At 40.7% G+C, this 18,924-nt stretch overlaps 1 protein-coding gene across 1 annotated transcript in view; it reads right to left on the bottom strand.

Moving 5' to 3' along the window:
* TENM2 (teneurin transmembrane protein 2) overlaps positions 1 to 18,924 on the bottom strand; it is a 600,962-nt gene that overhangs the window by 168,105 nt on the left and 413,933 nt on the right. Inside the window, exon 7 of the mRNA XM_051631239.1 lies at positions 2,906 to 3,140. Within this exon, the coding sequence (XP_051487199.1) occupies positions 2,906 to 3,140 (235 nt within the window). The remainder of the gene's footprint in view (positions 1 to 2,905; positions 3,141 to 18,924) is intronic.

The following is an 18,924-nucleotide window of genomic DNA, read 5'->3' as shown; positions in this document are numbered from 1 at the left end:
TCACAAAGGAAAAAACACAAATGTGATTGACCCCTCTGATCAACACTGAAACAAGACGTGCAGAACAAATATATGTGGAAAATCTGCTGTCTCCACACACTCTGAATTTAGCCCAAACTGCCTAGGACAGCAAAGGAAAGAAAGGAAGCGAGAAACAGTCTTACCAGAAGAAAAAACCCAAACCAAAATGCAGACAGGCCCATGTTATACTACTCAATTCTTTCAGCAATTGGTACTGTTAGATAAAGAGTGGTCTGGAATCTAAACTGTGATCTGAGTTTTGCAGTGCTGACATACAGGATTCCCTCCAGACAGCTCCAGTGCTGCTTCTTGTTTCATAACCAGCAACGTGACCACTTGCATATCATCGCCAGATGAGAGCAGAATCTACTGGAGGTAACTGAAAGGTGAAAATTGCAAGTTGTGAAACTCCTTCCTGACAAAGCAGGTGCTGTCAGTGCCTCCTGAGAGCTCAGCTACTGAGATTACTAAAGTAACAAGAAAAAAACAAGAAAAAAAATTCAAGTGTAGTGCACTGTGAAGAGGCAGTCTAGGAGGGATCGGTATTCCACAACAAGCTACAGCTACAAAGTAAAAGCTGGACTAAAAAGTTCACAAAAAGGTGTAATTTGTTTTTGTGGCTACTGGTGTGAATTTAGATGAAATACCAGTTTTGAAGTGACAGAATTACAGGCTAATTCTGAAAATTTGCCATGATTCTGCAGGTATCAATTTTAGCAATACCTGCCCTAACCCAGGAAAAAAAGTAAATCATATTTTGAGTTAATATTCTTGTGATTAAAATTGTCATAAAGTCCTGTCAGGTGTGTGATTTCAGAAAAGGAGAAAAAAATTGATCCCAAAGCAACTCTAGAATAGTCATAGAACACAACAGTCCTGTCAGTATGTTTCCTACTATCTTCTTGTTTGCCCAGGACAAACCTATCAATGGAAAAGCTCCAATTAATTACTGGTATCTTGCAACCTCCAAAAAAATAACAGTATTCACAAGGTAATCTTTTGTCATCAGCATGAACACATACACATTCCCAGAGGCTTTATGATAAAAAATAGAAAAGGAGAAGAACCAAAGTCAGTAATGGAATTTCTAGTCTCCACATACAAGGAATAGGCACAAAATCAGAGAGTGAAAGAAAAACACCCAGGAAAATGTCCTGTTGCTCAGGGATGCCAGTATTATGACAAAGAATAATTTTGTGAATATGCCAAGGAATTCTGTGTTTGGTAAACTGGGACAATCTTAACCCACTAGAAATCACATATTTCAGGTGCTGTTGTACCAAAGAACAGCTTCATATGAAAACAGATAGATGAAGAGCAGTAGTGGGTTACTCCACACTAGAATTAAAAGCAGGTTGTGATCCTGTGGGCAATGAACCACACAGCAACAACGGACCTGGACTGAATAGGAGCAACATTTTTATCTCGTAGCTCTTACTAATAAGTACAAAATCTGGGATGTCAAAATTAAGTTTTAAATATTAGCAGATGCTCTCACAGAAGCAGCAGATAAGAGCAGACCTTCACTTTTTTCTTGGGGGGGCTGAAGTTTGCTCCAAACCTTCAGTACCTGTTAATCCCTTCTTTATTTGGACATCTCAGGCTTTGAATAACCTGCTTTTGCTTTTCAGACCTTCACTTCTTCATGGCACCCACGTTGCCACTGCAGCAAAGTAGGGCAATGTAAATGAAGCCCCCTGTGAGCATTCCACAGCTGGGCACAGGAGCACAAGCTGAGCACAGACTGGCTGCTCCTTTCACTCTCACTTGCTACCTGTGGTGCTACAACCACTGATTAACTGCTGGGTAACAACAGCCCGGGTGTTGTAAGCTTCAACCCAGCTATACCAACACCCTCAAGAGCTCCAAACCAGAAGGCAGGCTTTAATCAGACTCTGGGAGGGACTGGGCTGAGACTGCATGGTGGAGTAACTAGCAACTCTGGGTAGACTCCAGCAGTGCAGCTTTAAATTTCCAGAAGGCTGCAATTCAAACACCTCAAAAGCTGTGGCACCCATGCAGCTGAAACCACAGTGTGAGCCAGTGGTACAAGCAGTCCAGCTCCTCTACTGGAGGACATAAACTCCTCTGTGTTTACAGCAAGCTGGCAAGGAAGCACGTCCTACAACTCCAATCACTTTTCTCAGCCCCACAATGGCTAATGTTGAATACTGGAAGAACAGCTCTGCCAGCTCCACTCTTTAAAAGCGCCAGTTAAATATGTCTGACATTCCATATTCCAAATGACAACAAACCAGAATATATAGAACTGCAGAATGTCAGACATTTATTTATTTATTTATCTGGCATGCTTAAGTGCTGCACTTTTTCATTTATATGCAATTGTTTGCCCCACAGGCATCAAGCTGTTAACACGTACAGAAGAGATTAAAATGAGCCTGCATGCTGGATGAAATATAAATTAAAATTATAGTACTGTCAGTCTTGAAGCTGGGATTGTTTCTCAAGGACTCCCAAAATGCATGATTTCAGATGAGCCTCTGTGTGTTACTTCAGGAAAGGCAAGCTGTATAATTTTTCAGTAACCCGGTCAATATGAATTATAAGTTGTCTCTGAGCCTGTGAGTAAAAGATGCTGTACTAATACCACGAGTTGCATACGCAGGGATGGACCAAAGGAATAAAAGCCTTTCAAATGGCACATGTGAACAGAGAGATGTGCACCTGTTTTACCTTCCAATGTAAGGCACATCAGGGGCTTGGAGCTATTCTGTTGCCAGTAACTCCCAGAGCTGGGTCAGCCAAAACCTTCACTGACACAAAATGACCTAAACCCCATCTTCTAATGAGCCAAATGCTTTTATCTGTGTGCTTCAGAATGTCATGCAGTGCATCCCCAGCACTGTCTGTCCACACCACCCACCTGGTCTCCAGTGGGACGTTGCTGTTGAGCACCCAGCTGTCCTGGAGCTGCACAGACTCGGGGGTGGTGGCCAAGTCGTTGGGTGCCGGAGCGGGCGCGTGGATCTGGTTCCGGCGATTTGTGAGCGAGTTCCTGTTGAGGGAGTTGGCAGAGGAATGGTGATGGGACAGAGAATGGTTGTGAGGAGGAGGGAGAGGTGGCCTCAGCGTTGACTGGCTGTGATGATTTGAAGGGCCTAAAATAGAGAAGAAAAATAAATCACAAATGCATGTTGATGACACTATTCTCCTTGGCATTTTCAAGGGACCACTGCCTGGAAAAAAAGCCAAACCTCACAAAGAGGAAACTAAGCCTGCAGGTCTTCTGCACCTGGAGGTATTCAGACGTGGCTAAATGAGAGCAGTGATTATCAGAGATCAGAGATATAAAACAGTATTTCAAAGTTGCACAGTTGGAATGTTAAGACTATATTTAGATTTAAAAATAAATATGGACTCTCCCTAGATGCCTTCCAGGACAGCAGCCTGGCTTGACCATTCTATATTTCAACTTAGAGGATTTTTTTTCTCCCTGTTTCTATCAGGGACTTCAAAGAGATGAACCTTAATGCATTAAAGCCATCTTTTGAGAATGTGGTCTTTAGACTGCTGTAAAACTAATCAGGGATCTCACTCTGCTTTCAGTCACTGTTAGGGTACCAATCAGTGTCAAACGAGCAGTGTTTGTGCCAGTGAAAGAAGATTAAACTTCAAATATGAAACGAGAGTAGCAATGAAATAATTATATGTTTCACGTTCTTCCACATGATCAGGATTTGTCCTGTATTTTTCTCTTTAACAATGCCACAAACACACACCAAGATCTGAAAATGATGCTACTCTTTCAGTCTCTTGCACTGAAAATAAACAGATGTTTTTTAGAGATAAAAGACATACACTTCTCTCATTCTTTGAGTACTGACATGTTTGCATTGATAACGAAAATAAATTTCTCTAATCAATAAGGTAAGTAGATTAAAATAAAAAGTACATGAGAAGAAAACAGAAAAAGCAGGTGTCATTCTAGCATAGTCACTTAAGTGCAGAATGGTAAATAAGTTTAACTGCAATTCCATATGCTGCAGTAATTTACTTCTAATAAAAATAAAGAGATTAAAGAAAACAAACACTGTGTTATGAGCCACATGCTTTAGCCATTATATCAAGCTGTAGTTTTCTAGTGAACAATAATCAGAAAAAATAATATTAGCAAAATTAGAAATAATGATTTATGTTTGTTTTGAGAAACTGAAGCGCATTCTGTACTTAATGAATCAAACAATAAAAGAAAATATCACAAGGGAAGACTGTTTACAGCTAGACTGATCTACTATATGAAACAATGAAGTATAGAAAAACAGAAACTATCAATGAATTGTAAGTTGATTAAGGCCAGTATTAAATAAAACAAAACACCTCTAAACAAAGCCTCACAAAAACCCCAGAAAACTGCTCAGTGTGGGGCAAATCCCAATCGAGCATCAGGCCACACAGCCAGGAACTGAAATGGGTGTGTTTCAGGTTTCTGAACCCTAAAGTTCTTATCAGAACACCTTTCATAATCAGGGAGATATTTTACACTTCAGCCATCCAAGAGAGGAGAAGAAACCATCTCTCTTCTCTTTTGTACCAGAAAAACCACACAAAGTGCAGCTCTGAGACTGGGGATCCAAGGGGTGAAGCTGACCTGGCACCCGACCCACAACCCTGAGCCCTGGGACTGCTTCCCCAGCACTGCTCTGCCACCCACCCCAGGGAAAGCAGGGAAAACACCTGCTCCTCACGGCAAAACAGCTGGGGAAGAGAAGGACAACAGAGTTTGTCAGAGAGAGATCATTGTCTGAAGCATTCCTGTGGGCCTGGGCAGCACAGGCTGATGAAGAGACAAACAGGTTCACTGGGACTTGCACAAGGCAAGCAGAAGTCCTCCTGTGACAAGAAACTTCAAGTAGGGAATCATCATAAATTCTGAGTCCTTCACATGCTGCTTCACTGTCTGTTGCCTGAATGCTTACCCTCTGGTTGTGTCAGCTGCTTTAGACTCTTCATGAAGAGATCCTAAATTTGGGGGCCATCACACATGCTGCTCACCTCACCAGCCCTGCCTCAGGTATGTCTGACATGCTTGAAAGAGACTGTTCATCCCAGCAAACTTCGGGTTTAAAACTCCCATTTGGACCTCTTAAAACACAACTGTCTAATCTACACTAGGTTCTGTGCCATTCCCCAGAAGCATGTGGAGCAGGACACAGCAGGAATAAAATGTGTTTGGACACTATCCACATGCTTAGAAGCTTAAATGGAATTACTCTCCCAGTCTGTGTGCTGGCTTTAAACAAAGCATGTTTGGACTTCAATAAGTGGATATTTATGAGTGATAAAACACAAATGTGTGCCCCCGTGTTGAAAATTACTTCAGAAGTTTCATGTGCCTCATACTTTCTCAACTTACTTTGGATGCAGCTTTTCCTTCTGGAGGATAAATATGGAAAAGTCACACCCACATAAACAAAAAAGTTTTGCTCCAAGAGATACAATAGTGCCAGCTATGTAAAGATTCTCAATCTTGCAACCACAAAATGAAAGAGGCTGTTCTTAAAAGTGAGCCAACTGCGCATCAGTAAGAATGAACAGAGTTACTGTAAGATTAAGGAAGCAAAAACTGAATTCAAGTTACCATGAATTAAATTAATTTGCCTCAAAACTCAGTTCCCACATAGTAAATAAAATGTACTGCACAGAATCAATTGTGCAGAAGTAACTGAGCATACACTACAGCTGCAAAACCTCAGAAATCTGGTGTAAGATGTTTATTTAATATAGAATAAAAAAATACTGATATGTTATGTAGAGATTATATACATTATATTAAAACATATAAAAGCACATATATATAAGTAGTACTAACTAGGTAGCATGCACACACACTCATATGTATCTAAGAGAGAGATAAAAGCTTAATATGCTGCTGCTTCACAAATCTGTTTACACTAATGAAAAGCAGAAACCGAACACCACTGAACTTGCCAGGGATATAAAATTGGATTCATATCTGAACATCTGAGCATCTTCGCTTAAATTAAAACTTCCACAGCAGTACCTGCAAATCTGCTGAGCTCAGAAGTTCAGGGAAGTAAATCCCTTGTCCCGTGATGAAAGATCAGCAGCCCCAGGGACTGGCACGGTGCACCTCATGACTTGAAACGCTCTGCAGCCTCTTGCCGATTGTGTTAGTACTTGGAAGCTTAAACACAGTACGAGTCTTGATGGTGTACATCTGGCATTTTACATCAGGAAAGAGATTTTTTATATAGCAGTTGCCAATACTGACTTGGAGAAAAATACTGAGGAAATTGTGCCTTTTCTCTACCACATGAATGAGGGTTTTGAACAGAACACACTATACAATCGCAAACACGTAGGATGTAAGAAGTCTCTGCAAACAGCAACGAAAACCAGGGAAATAAAAATCTGAAATACTGGTACTCTCCATGTGTTGGGTTTTTTTGTCTTAATTTCTGATTTAAATTCACAACAGACAAACATACCTCATTCTAATGAATTTTAGTACAATTGATTGTGCTAAGTGCTTCTGACAAATCAGGACCTGATGACCAGATCAACATGTGATTCTTCAAGAGATCTTGATGTGGTCAAGAATACCAGCAATGCTCATTTCACATGTGCAAATCAGAAGCTGAGTGAGGATAAACTGTGCTCTAATTAAGTAATCTGAGAATACGCAGTCTGATCTACATATCTTTGAAGTAATCATACACTATCTAATTGACTTATTAGGGTTTAATCAGAACTCAAATGCTAAAAAAGAAAGAAAATTAAAATGTTTTGTTCCATCCATTCCTTTATCAAAGAAAACGAATCATGCTAGCACAGAGGTAAAATTCAGATACAAAAAAGATACTAAATAGCACTTGTTTACTTAAAAAAAAAGACACCACCATAAAAAATTGTCTCCTAAATAAACCCCAAAACAAACCCACAAAACAACCAACCAACCAAAACCCCAACCAACAACCCACTAAAAAAACCAACCCTGAGCATAATTCTGTCACTATGATCTTCCCTCCTTTTGCATCCACAAAAAAGAGAAAAGGATCTGCAGCCCAAAGGAGCTCCCCAGAGCTCTTGCCTGGCTGGCCAGGAAGCAGGGTGGAAGCAGGGGTGCCACAGGAAGCACTGTGGGGTGGGCAGCTGCTGCAGAACCTTCAGGAGCTGGGGCCACTGCATCCTAGCAGTTATCTTCTGGCAGGAGCCTGGCAACCTTGGAGACCAGGGAAAGCCAATGGATGTCACAGGCCTGACAGCAATGGCTTCGTGCTCCTGAGCACACACTTCCCAAGGCCACTCCTCAGCTATTTTTGCAGTTCATGTTTCCTGCTCTATGAATTGAAACTTGAGGACTGCTTTAACATGCTCAAATTATTTTTCAAGTTCTTCCAAGGTTTTAGCACTCACCTAACACATGCATTAAGTGCATGCAGCACAACAATCTGAGAACAAGTTCATCTCCCACCTCAGAGATTAAATTCAAAGCAGAAGCATCCCTAATCTAAACAAACAAAACAAGCAATCACCTCCCTGCATACCAGTCCTCTGTCAATACTGCCTCAAAGTAGTACTATTGAGTGTATCCTACTTGTTCTGAATTAGCCTCTGTGCCATGATGAAATGCTAGAGACAAATAAACATCTCATCAATCCTTTTCACAAAAGAACTAGAAGAAAAGACCCAAACATATTTTTCTGCAATGAACAATGCAGCTATTTCCTTGTACATCTAAACAGTATCAACACTGAACATAAAAAGAAAATGAAGCTGATGCACTGAAAGAAAACATTAATAAACTAAACCCACATAAAATCCTTGTTAGCCAGCATTAGAAACCCAGCCACCAGTACTTCTAGTTCTTTACTGTAGAGAAACCAGTGTGGTGGAGTTACAAGGAAACCACCTCATCTGCTATCACAAATAGTAACAGGTTTTTCACAGAACCCCAGGGCTACCTTCCAAGCTAGATGCATCTTCAAAGGCAGATCACATGGCTCAGAGTCAGGAAGAAAAGAAAGCACTGGAACACCCAGGAACACAAAACAGTACCAGGAGGAGCTGCCATCTCTGTGAGCAGCTTTCACCCTGGGATTTCAACCTTAGATTGAGTCTGGGGGGGAGGAAGGGGGAGTGGGACCAGGGTTCCTTCCCAGCAATATAGACTGTTTTATATCATGCTTGCTTCAGATATTCTGTTCATTTGCTTTAATTCTCTAAATTATTTTATGCAAGACCCTAGTTAAATGGAATCTAAGTGTTCTGACAATGTTTTCAAAACAGGCTGTAAAGAAACACGTTCTCTCACTCATAACCACAGATATCAATAACTTTCTCCTGTTGTTGTAAATCCAAAACATTTGCCAGGTGTTGCTTCTTTTGTCGGCATGTTTTTACAGTGTTTGAGGCAAGAATAGGTTGAACGAGTGGCTGTCATCCCAGACTGTACATTTCAAACTGAAAATTCAGTAAACGTGTGGTATAAAATTGTAAGCCACTTATCAGTCTCTGCCAGTGCACTGCAGCCACCTCCTCTGCACTGTATTACAATAAAAAATGAAATGTTGCTGTGGCAAAAAAAAGAAACAACAAAAAAAGCAAACAAAAAATACCCCGTTGCTCACCAACAATATCCAGATAACCACTAAAAAGGGGAAAGGTGGTTTAATGGATAAAATCTAGGAGTTTGTCATAGTTTCTATATCCTGCTCTGACTGAGGCAAGCCATTATGGATGAATCGCTTGTTATCTAGAAGCGCCTTCATCCATATCCTTCGCAGGAGTGCTGAAAGTAAATTCCCTTCCCACTTCCAAGGCAATCAGATCTGGCTGCAGTACCAGCCGGTCCAAGGCTGTGTCTGCAGCTCCCAGCCCGCGGGCACAAGTTCAGCACTCAGGAGGCAGCAGCAGCAGGGACCAAATTAACTCTGCCAGACCTGAGCTGTTGCTGTGTACACAGAGCACGACTGCTACTCCATCATGCTCCTGAAACCAGAGGGGCTGGGATACTCTGTGCAGACGTCCAAGTGCATCATGACAGGATCAGCCTGCTTGCAGCAGGAATATTAGCTTGTTCTCACCATTGCTGGAGCCAAAGAAATGGCAGTTTTGGTGTTTGTACCAGATGGGTAGGTTGGTTGTGAAAAACTAGTGTGCATACTTGGGCAAGGGAAAGCAGAAAAGTAGTATCATTCACCAGGAGTCTAACCTGAGGAATTAACAGTCAGAGAACCAATTTTTCAAGTGAGAGTCACCAACAAAAAGGTTAGAAACCATGGCCCTACAACAAATATCATGTACTAATTACATTTGCTGAAATACATCACTTAAATATTCATTATCACACCACATGAGGTGCACTAGCTGCAGAAAATAATGGCCAGTCAAAAGCAAAACACATTGATGCCATAACAATGCTTCATGTGGACTCAGTGTCCTCTGGTACTTTTCCAAATGTATGTATGTGTGCCCAGATACATATATAAAGGTAGGCATACTACTTCCATTTTCGCATATCATAAAAATGAGATACAGAGAGGTTAAAGTGTCTTCTTTCCAACTAAAAAACAATCCAAGCATTTCACATCTTTCCCAATCAACCTTCTCATCATGTTTTCCAATAACAATGTAGTTATAAAACATTTCAGAGAAAGTAAGGGTGCATTTATCTTCTTTAGCTTAGATATACAACTTCTGCCTGAAGAAGCCACTGATGTAAGGAAATGTAAAAGGAAAAGTGTACATAAGTATTTCTAAGCAATAAAGGTCATAATTACTGTCACAGTTACCATGGAATATTTCAGTGTGCAATGCTAAATGTTGCTCTACATACCTGTTTCTGCAGACTGGGTAAGAACTGGGCCCTTTCTAGAGACTTAAACAAACTCACTCCAAAGCTTAAGAGTTTGATCCACTGAGAATCACACCAAAGAGAAAGAGAAGATGGATGTGAAAAATATGCAGAAACTTCTGAACAGAAACATGCAGGCCAGCAGTGTGAGCCTGAAGGAGCCTGAAAATTTTCAGTGACATAAGAATAATTGTACTGTAATTTCCAATTCATTGAGAGTCTGGAGTCAGGTGCAATAAAGTCACCCTGAAGCTATGACAGCATTCCTTAGGATTTTACACAACCCAGCCAGCTAGCACGCAGAGCTGTTTTCCAAGGGGCAAAAGAAATGCCAGTCATAGGTGGCTTAGTGCTATACATTGTCTTATTTCAGAAATATCCCAGAATGTATTAGGCATTGTCAAAAATAATTTATTTTTCTTGTTAAATCTAACCTGCTAAAAAAATTATACATTAAAGAGTCTCTCCAAATAAATTACTGATCTAACAAACAACTGAGATCTTAGCAAGGCCTAGGTGAGCTTGTTAGTAGATCAGCCTTCCAGGTACTACAGATCCTTTAATAAGGAAATGTCTATCAGCAAAGTAACAATTTTGAATTTTTCTGCTGTTGTATGATCTCTAATGTTAAGTCTTACCACTGAGAAGCTTGGCAGCTGAACTATTAGTGAAACCAAACACATTGAACACACTTTCAGCATCAAGTAATTTCTCTGTTTTTCAGGCAATATTATCATCACTTCCCACCATCACTAACTTCTGTCAACTGCTTATTTTTTTCTTATTCCACCTTATACTACTGCCTTAGGATGTTTCCACGTAACGCCTACTGCACACCAATCTAGATTTTTTTTCCAGTTCAACAGCAGCATCAACAAAAAATACACTAGTTTTCTTGTTTAAAAGGAAAAAAAATGTTCTATCTTACTACAGTGCTCTTCAATGAGTTTTCAGGGTTAGATTTCTTTTTCGTTAGAAACATTTACAATATCACCCCTTTAGCCCAAAGAAAGCATGAAAATAATAATTAAATACAGTTTTTCCTTTAGGAGAACCACCTGATAATCCAATGTTGGAAATAAACACTGATCCATAAGAACACTAAACATGAAGACTTGCTGACATATAACAGTAAATATAAGGATCCTGGAGAATCTTCCTGGGACAATTCAATTTCACAGCTTCAGGGAAGCCAGTATTTTACTACCTGGACCATCTGCTTCCCAACACGTAGAACAGGAGAAACAAAAATAAATCCGCAGACTGTACTGAAAAGGTAAGTGGAGTTTTCATTTGTCTGCCTCCAGGGTATCACAAGCTGCAATACTGCATGACTGGCATTTCCTCCATAGACAGTGAAATCTGGTTTGAATTCTTTATTGGCTGATATTGGAGGAAAAAGAAAGTTACAAGCCATTCAAGTAAGAAGACTTGTAGAAATTGTGTGACTTTTCGAGCTACCAGAGAGATTAACTTCACCTACCATAAACAGGTTCTGTTACGGGCTGCCCAGAGAGGTTGTGGAGTCTCCTTCGCTGGAGACATTCAAAACCCGCCTGGACGCCTTCCTGTGTGATGTACTCTAGGTGACCCTGCTCTGGCAGGGGGGTTGGACTGGATGATCTTTCGAGGTCCCTTCCAACCCCTAGGATTCTATGATTCTATGATTCTACTCAGAAGACAAAACCATGGGTTACCAAGGAAAAATACAGGGTATAGAAGATGGTACATGAAAGCCCTCACACAGCTTATCTCTCAGCAGCAATGAGCCAACATTAAGCCAGCAGTTCTTATAAAAGCCTTTAATTAGAGTTTTTAGTGTGTGAAGGAAAAAAAAAACAACCACCTAAGCCCGACAAGTCACACATGGATAAACAGAGAATCAGTGCAGGAGAATATCAGCTGTGACAATGATTGGCCATTGTCACCGGGCACTGCAGCTGGGTCAGAGCTTCTCCACACAGGACGTCTGCTGTGGCTGGTCCCAGGGCCTGTCCCCACAGCCTGGGTGCTGTCAGGGTCTTGCTCCCCAGCCTGGCAGAGCAAGGACAAAGGCCAGCCCTGCAGGTTCCCACAGGCACTGCTCAGGGCTCACACGACTTGACTGTGGAGCAGAGCAGAACCAGGCCAGCGTGGGGAGACCCTCAGTGTGGGTCTGGGAACCCCCTCCTTGCACTGAGCCCATGCTGCATTCCTGCCTCAGGCACAGCTCCCTTGCCAGCCCTCAACAGCTTTCAGGCTGCAGTTGCCTTTCAGTCAGGCTGGAAATCAGGAGGTGCCTAACACCAAGGTGATGAGGCACCCACTAAGTTCACACTGGCCAGCAATCCTCTCAATAGCACCCCAAGCACTTCACTACGGCTGCATGTACCACGGATGAAAGTACTGCAAGCTAGAAGAACACTCTCTAGCAAAGAAGAAATAAAGCAGCCCACTGAAAACTTTGGGTAGCTGGAAATGACCAAGTGTTGTCTTATCTAAATAGAATTACTAACATCTTGCAGGAACTTAATCCTCATCAAGATGTTAAACCTCAGTGAAACTCTCTGAGAGCCTGAAGATGCACTCAGAATAAAGCTGGGTTTTGGGTTTGATTGTTTCACTTGGGTCTTGGTTTTTTTTGGGTTTGTTTGTTGTTTGTTGTTGTTGTTTTTTTAAACATGCTTGTCTACTCACAAGTGTGCTGCTTACTTATCCAGCATCCTCTGCCCCATCTACCCAGCCTGTCTCCGACACCATCATTACAGTGCAACTACAGGCTCAGGGCTGCCTCTTTAAATACACACTGGTCCCTCTTCTCCAGCATGAAGAAGGCAATTGCACTTGCAACCCGAAGAGACAGTGTTATCATACTGGCAGACACCAAACACTGCAGTGGTCCCACATTACCAGCACAAACCAAGTGGGGGACAGTGTAATGCCTTTCAGCAACGCTGCTTGTTCCTACTGTCCAGGGGAGAGCCAAGAGCAGAGTCCTGCCCGTTATCTACATGGCACACATTTTTGAAAACACAGCTGCACCACAGGTAGTCACATCAACATCATCTTTTCGTGTCTTTCTTTGTCTTGAGGTCCTGATTTCATTTTTCTGAGAAGACCAGAAACGCAAAGAGACTCGGGTAAAGAGCCAGAGAAACAGGGTATTAATTTAGCAATAAGGGAACAAACTGAATTTTCTATTTAAGGTACAGAAACAGCTATGATAATTGAATTATATAGTGTTTCTTCTTTCATAATGTCTGAGACATAAAAGAAGCTTAATACTGTGAAAAGAAAGAGAAAACAGCTCTCAGGTGCAATTCTGTATTCACATTAATGATAGTAGCAATACTAAAGAATTTACAACTGCAAAAAGGGGATGACGCCAAGATTTTAATCTAACTATAGTCACAGGAGACTAGAGAATAGATAAGTACCAAGATTGCAGTTTGGCTAAAACCTCTGAATAAATATCTGCCACCTTACAAAAATCACTGACAGTTCCTTCTAATGATGAGAAGTAAGGAAAACCTAGGTTTGAAATCTCTTTGTTAAAATGCACGTGGATTGCTGAAATCCCTTGGACAAAAAAGGTTCCTGGCAGTTAAAGCCATGATGCAATTGATGAATTTCAGAAAATCCACAGACCAAGAGGCAAAACTTTTTGACACATGTGAAATCTTCTTATTTCTAAATTAACATGCAAGAAAAAATTGTGCTATATCTTCAGAGCTATTCATAAAGATGTGCTCAATATGTCAAGGCTTTTCTGCAAAGACCTTTTGTCAATCATACTTTCCAAGGAACATTCAGAAACAAAGAAGTCAATTTAATAATTTCCCCAAACATCTCTATTTGAACTCTTATGTTATTTTTCCTCTTGTTCTTGCCAGGAAATTACAGCTACCTATAAGTTTTAGGTAGTGGGATACTTACTAGGTGTCCCTACTTAACATGGAATAAACCAAAATCAAATTACTTTAAAAAATAAATATTAGCTACCTAAATTGTTGCTGTTAGGTAGCTGTAACTCTCCATGTCAATAACAGTTACCTAAAGAATTAAATAAATTGGGATAGCCGTTCATTTTTAGTCATTTTCTTGCTCTTGGTAGGTGTGAACGATTTTCTTTTACACTCATTTATCAGCTCAGACAACTTCACTAATGGGGAAATTTATTTTGATAACAAAGAATCAAACTGCACCTTGAGAAGGGTATCACAGGCAGGTATATGCATATGGCACCTGGATCAGGAAAAAGTATGACCTTTTATCCACCACAGCTATCAGAAATCATGGTTATTTTTGACGTAATCACAAAGGCAGATGGGTGCCCAGATAGCAAAGATTTTATTTTAAATTAGTGTTTCTGAAAGAAAAATTTTGCAAACATGGGAAGGCAGAAGGGATGTTAAACTGAATAGTTAACGAGCTAGGGATCATAAAACCCAGTAAACCTTGTTTTATCTGTCAAAAGTCAAAACCATCTGTGGTCAATGTTACAGACACTGATCAATATCAACAACCACAAAGTAATAATAATAATGATAATGTTCTCTAAAATACCTGCCATGTGTTCTTTTTAAGGTACTTGATAAATGAAGCCTCGTAAGGTAAGGATGTTATCAGAATTTTACAGGCACATAAACTGAAACACAGAGAGCAAAGAATTAATACTGGACTGTATGACTGAGCCCCAGCCCCCTGGTTTCATCCTGATCCTTTTCTTCTAACAACAGGCCTTCCTTATCTGGCATATACTTTTCTTCTGCCATAGCACATTAAAACATATGAAAACTAGGCCCTGTGGGAGCTAACAGAAAGTAAACCCCCTTCAACTATTATTTCAAACAGGTTTGGTTTGTTTGTTGTTGTTGGGGTTTGTTTTTTATTTTGTTTTCCATGCAGAGTATCTCAGTAAGTGGAAACATTAGATAAAAATCTAGAAATACAATAATTCTGCCTGACCTTTTAGACAGCTGTTAGAAAACAGCAACAAAAAAATCCCAAACAAAAATCCCACAGCTGATCATAGATTTTCCAAACGATACAGAACACAGCAAGCCCTGCTACCCATTGGAGAGGATTACATTTTTAAGCTAATGTCCAATTAGTACATTTAAACAGAAATGTAAGAGCAAAATCCACCCTCTACAGGGCATGCAAGTCAATATCATTAAAGCAAGAAGACTGTTCCATGCGTATTTTTTCATCACACACAAGTATCCTGGAATAAAACTCAAACTACACATCTGTGTAGAATGCTGACAGACATCTTGATATGGTTTCACTATTTCAATTTACTTGCCTATTGTTTATTGATACACACTCAGGGAAATCCAACAATCTGTGCCATGAACAGAGGGGAAGAGAACTCTGTCGCTGTAATGTTGTCTTTTTATTAACTGAGACTCCACAAAACTGTAAATTTATTAAATACTCAAGAAAAAAATATTAAATTATTCAACAACGATAAGACAATTAAAAAGCAAACTAAGGAGCAAGTGGAATCTCGGTCCTGAGGGAGAACAGCTGGTCTTCTCATTAAGACTGCGTTTTGGCAGCAAAACACTCTCTGAAAAGAGGGAGCCTGCTGCTAAAGCAGCCTTAGAGTCAAATACATAGTAAAATACAGGCAAAGACAGACTCATGTGAAGAGTAAGGTGGGTAACTCTGGGTATCACCACGTGGTTGGTGCACTCTGTAACCCTCTGCTTATGGCAAAATGGTGCCATGACTTTATTGTGCTTTGGAGCCACAACATCAGACTTGCTTCCTCAGCTACTGGGCAACTTTGTGCTGCTGTGCCAAACTACACTGAAGTGAGCTTCAAAACCCAAGGTAAGGTGTTGTTTGCACTGAATAAACCCTCAGCTGAGCACAGAATCTAGTGGTGTTGGTGGATGAGTCCCAGAGGCACCCTTTGCCCCCACTTCAGATTCCTCATTTATCCATGGAAAAGCAGATTGCAGACCCCCAAAGGGGCACTGAGTTGGTACACACAGCAAAGTTTGATGAGCAGCTTGTGATCTCCTCAGAGCAAGTCCCATGGGTGTGCTGAACACCTGCACTGTCCATCTGCACAGAGGACAACCACTCCTGGTCAGGAAGGGATATTCCACCTTTGTGGTTGTGATGGTGCAGGTGACATTGGAAAGGAACTGTACAATATTAGTGATGTGGGGAGTCTTTCAGAGGTGGAAAAGAAAAAGAAAGAAGAAAAGGAAGAGAAAGATAGCACTTTGGTGGCAATGCCTTTTGTGGAGTGGAATAGTAAACCCAAATAAAGCACCATCCTGCTCTAACAAACTGGTTCACAGTGCCTGAGCCCTAAGGCTGTCTGAAAAACTCATCATTAAATACTATTGATCCATTTCTGCTCATCCCTCTCTTTCTGCTACCTACTATCTTCAGATTATGGTGGGTTTTTTTCCATACTTTCTTTTTGTCATTTTTCTTTCTCTTCCTATCCTGCCACTTTGCAGCAGTTCAGGAAATCTACCCCTTAGCTCATCATCTCTCACAATCTATCCTCCAGGACAAACATCTTAACCTAGCAAAAAAAACCCCAAACAATAAACCATCTCTCACTCACAGCATCACAAAGGACTTATTCATTGGTATAATTCCACTGCTGAAACATATAATTAGTGACAAGTACAGTTTGTATTTTTAAAGACAATATCCTTGAACATGTCTACAGCAAAAAAACACTTTCTGTAGCATCCACTGAAACGTGAAATTCCCACCCATTGGCACACCCTTGTGCTATATGTTTGAGAAACTTTTTAAAATAATGTCCATATTTTTTTGTGTGTATAGAAACACAAAATCAGATACTTCATCTTAATCTTGTACAATCTTACTTCCTAGTTAGATAACACACTCCTAAGACTTTTCCTTCCTAAATTCCATTCTCTTCTTCCCCATGTTTCCCCATGTCTGTGAAGTATCTTTAGAGCTGAAAGCAGAAAGAGACAAGTTTTTTCCTAATAAAATCATTTTCTTTTAAATTGTTATTCCAATTCTTGCATAAAACTCAAACATCTTGCATAACTTGCAGGACTTCTGACATTCCTGCACAGCACCAAATTAGTCTCGGCCTGTTTCAAAATCTGATTCATCATATAAAATGTAACAATTTCCATTCCAATCTTTCTGCACCTATTTGTTCACTTGGGTCAGCTGGCAAAAAAAGCATTTTAGCCTTTCCTATTGCTCCAGATATGTTATACCAGAGTGTGTTTTGCATAAAAAGAAATGGCATTTTTAACACCTTTAGGGCCTTAGTTATAAATCATTCAAGTGATGCAGATTTCAGCTCCTCACACGAACAGCAGGGAAAGTTACAGATTCAGTTCAAATTGGTCCTACCCTCAGTTACTCTGGATGATCAAAGGAAGCACAGACAAACTAGAATTTCTAAAATTATGGAATTTATACATATCAAGTTAAAAATTTACTAGATACACAGAGTCATCTGGATATACACAGGTCTCAGGCACTCAGAAACACATGGAATAACACCCTGTGAGACAGCAGTGGCTAACAGGAGACAACAACGGCCCCTGATACACAACAAAGGTCCCCACCTGCTCAGAAACAAATGCTGAGCAGGTAAAGCAAATCAATCCTGCTGGCCCTGAGCTGGCTTCTAGCAGAACCACTGTGCCCAGCTGCAGGAACTGGGCTGCAGGGCAGGGGACAGAGCCTGGAGCCACAGCAAGGGAAGAGGAGCACTGCTGGGAGAAGGAGAGGAGAGGGATGGCAAAGGCAGTGGAGATGCCACCTGCCGGAGGTGGGATGGCTGCACCCTCCTCAGGTGGGAGGGAGCAATGAGGGGGAACGGCAAGAGCTGGGCAGGCAAGGTGAAAAGGAGGAATATAAAAAGGTGCAGAGTGCCTCCAAAACAGTTTGCACTGCTCTTCAGGCAAGATGTAGGGTAAATTAAAAGAGAGGGAAACGAGCAGGAGAGCACTCAAGGACAGCACGAGGGAACTGCAGAGACAGGAGGAAGGCAGCACTGAACAGGACACACTGCTAGACCCTTCAGGCATATCTGTGCAGCTGCATCCCACACTGCAGACAAAGCTATACTCAGTTACTAATAAATACAACTCCCCATGGTTTTGGTTAGTGCTACTAGCGTGCAGCAGTTTGTGTAACATACACCTTTTCCCTTAGTCCTAGTAATACTATCTCTTTTCCAAATTCAGAGACAACACTGGGAAGCCCTAGGACACATACTGCTTAAACCTCAGTATTACCTTAGAGGGTCTTAAAAATAAAAAGCCAATGGCTACACACCTGTAGAACAGTAAATTAAAAAGAAATTTTTCATGGACACATCCTTACTCTTTCAACACTGCACCCTTTGCAAAACTCAATTATTTTTTTCTTTCTCAAGAAGCAGTTTTTGCAAAAAAATGCTTCTGCTGAGAATAAACAACAAAACCATGATCTCAAGCAATGCTAAAGAAATTATTTGAATCCTGCCACTTAGACATACTGTTTGAAATGTTAACCTCACTCAGAGCAAAGACTGATAAAGGAATTATTTTAACCCCAGCACGTTAAGATACCATCTTCAGAGTCAATCCTATTCAAAGAAAGCAATGTGAATACAAAATAGATATTTCTATGCATTCTAAACTCTTCAAAAAAGTAGACTGCTTCTTTTAAAGCTACTATAAGCAGATCTGTCTCTTCTTAATGCATTAACAATTAATATGTATCCTGCTTATAGACATCTGTCATGTTTTGGGCTGTATTTATGGTGTGATAACTGTGTCATTTTGAGACACAGTGCACCAAGATGACAGAAAGATACAGCTGAACTGTTCACTCATGCTCCTTTCTAAGGGACAGCACTGTTATCTTGTTACACAATACTGCCCCAAGAAATGAAAAGTTTCATAAATCTTGTTCTACCACTTGTCAGCTTCCATGTGTGCCTGTGGCTGAATGTGATTATAATCTGTTTTCACCGTACAAGAAAACAAAGTGATCTACAATATAATGACTGGGGGAATATTTTGGAGCCCTCCTGAGCTGCAGGATATTTCCAGCTGCTAGCATAGCTGATA

Source organism: Apus apus, chromosome 13 (assembly GCF_020740795.1).
Source record: "Apus apus isolate bApuApu2 chromosome 13, bApuApu2.pri.cur, whole genome shotgun sequence".
Lineage (NCBI taxonomy): Eukaryota > Metazoa > Chordata > Aves > Apodiformes > Apodidae > Apus > Apus apus.
This window is presented reverse-complemented; position numbering and strand designations above follow the sequence as displayed.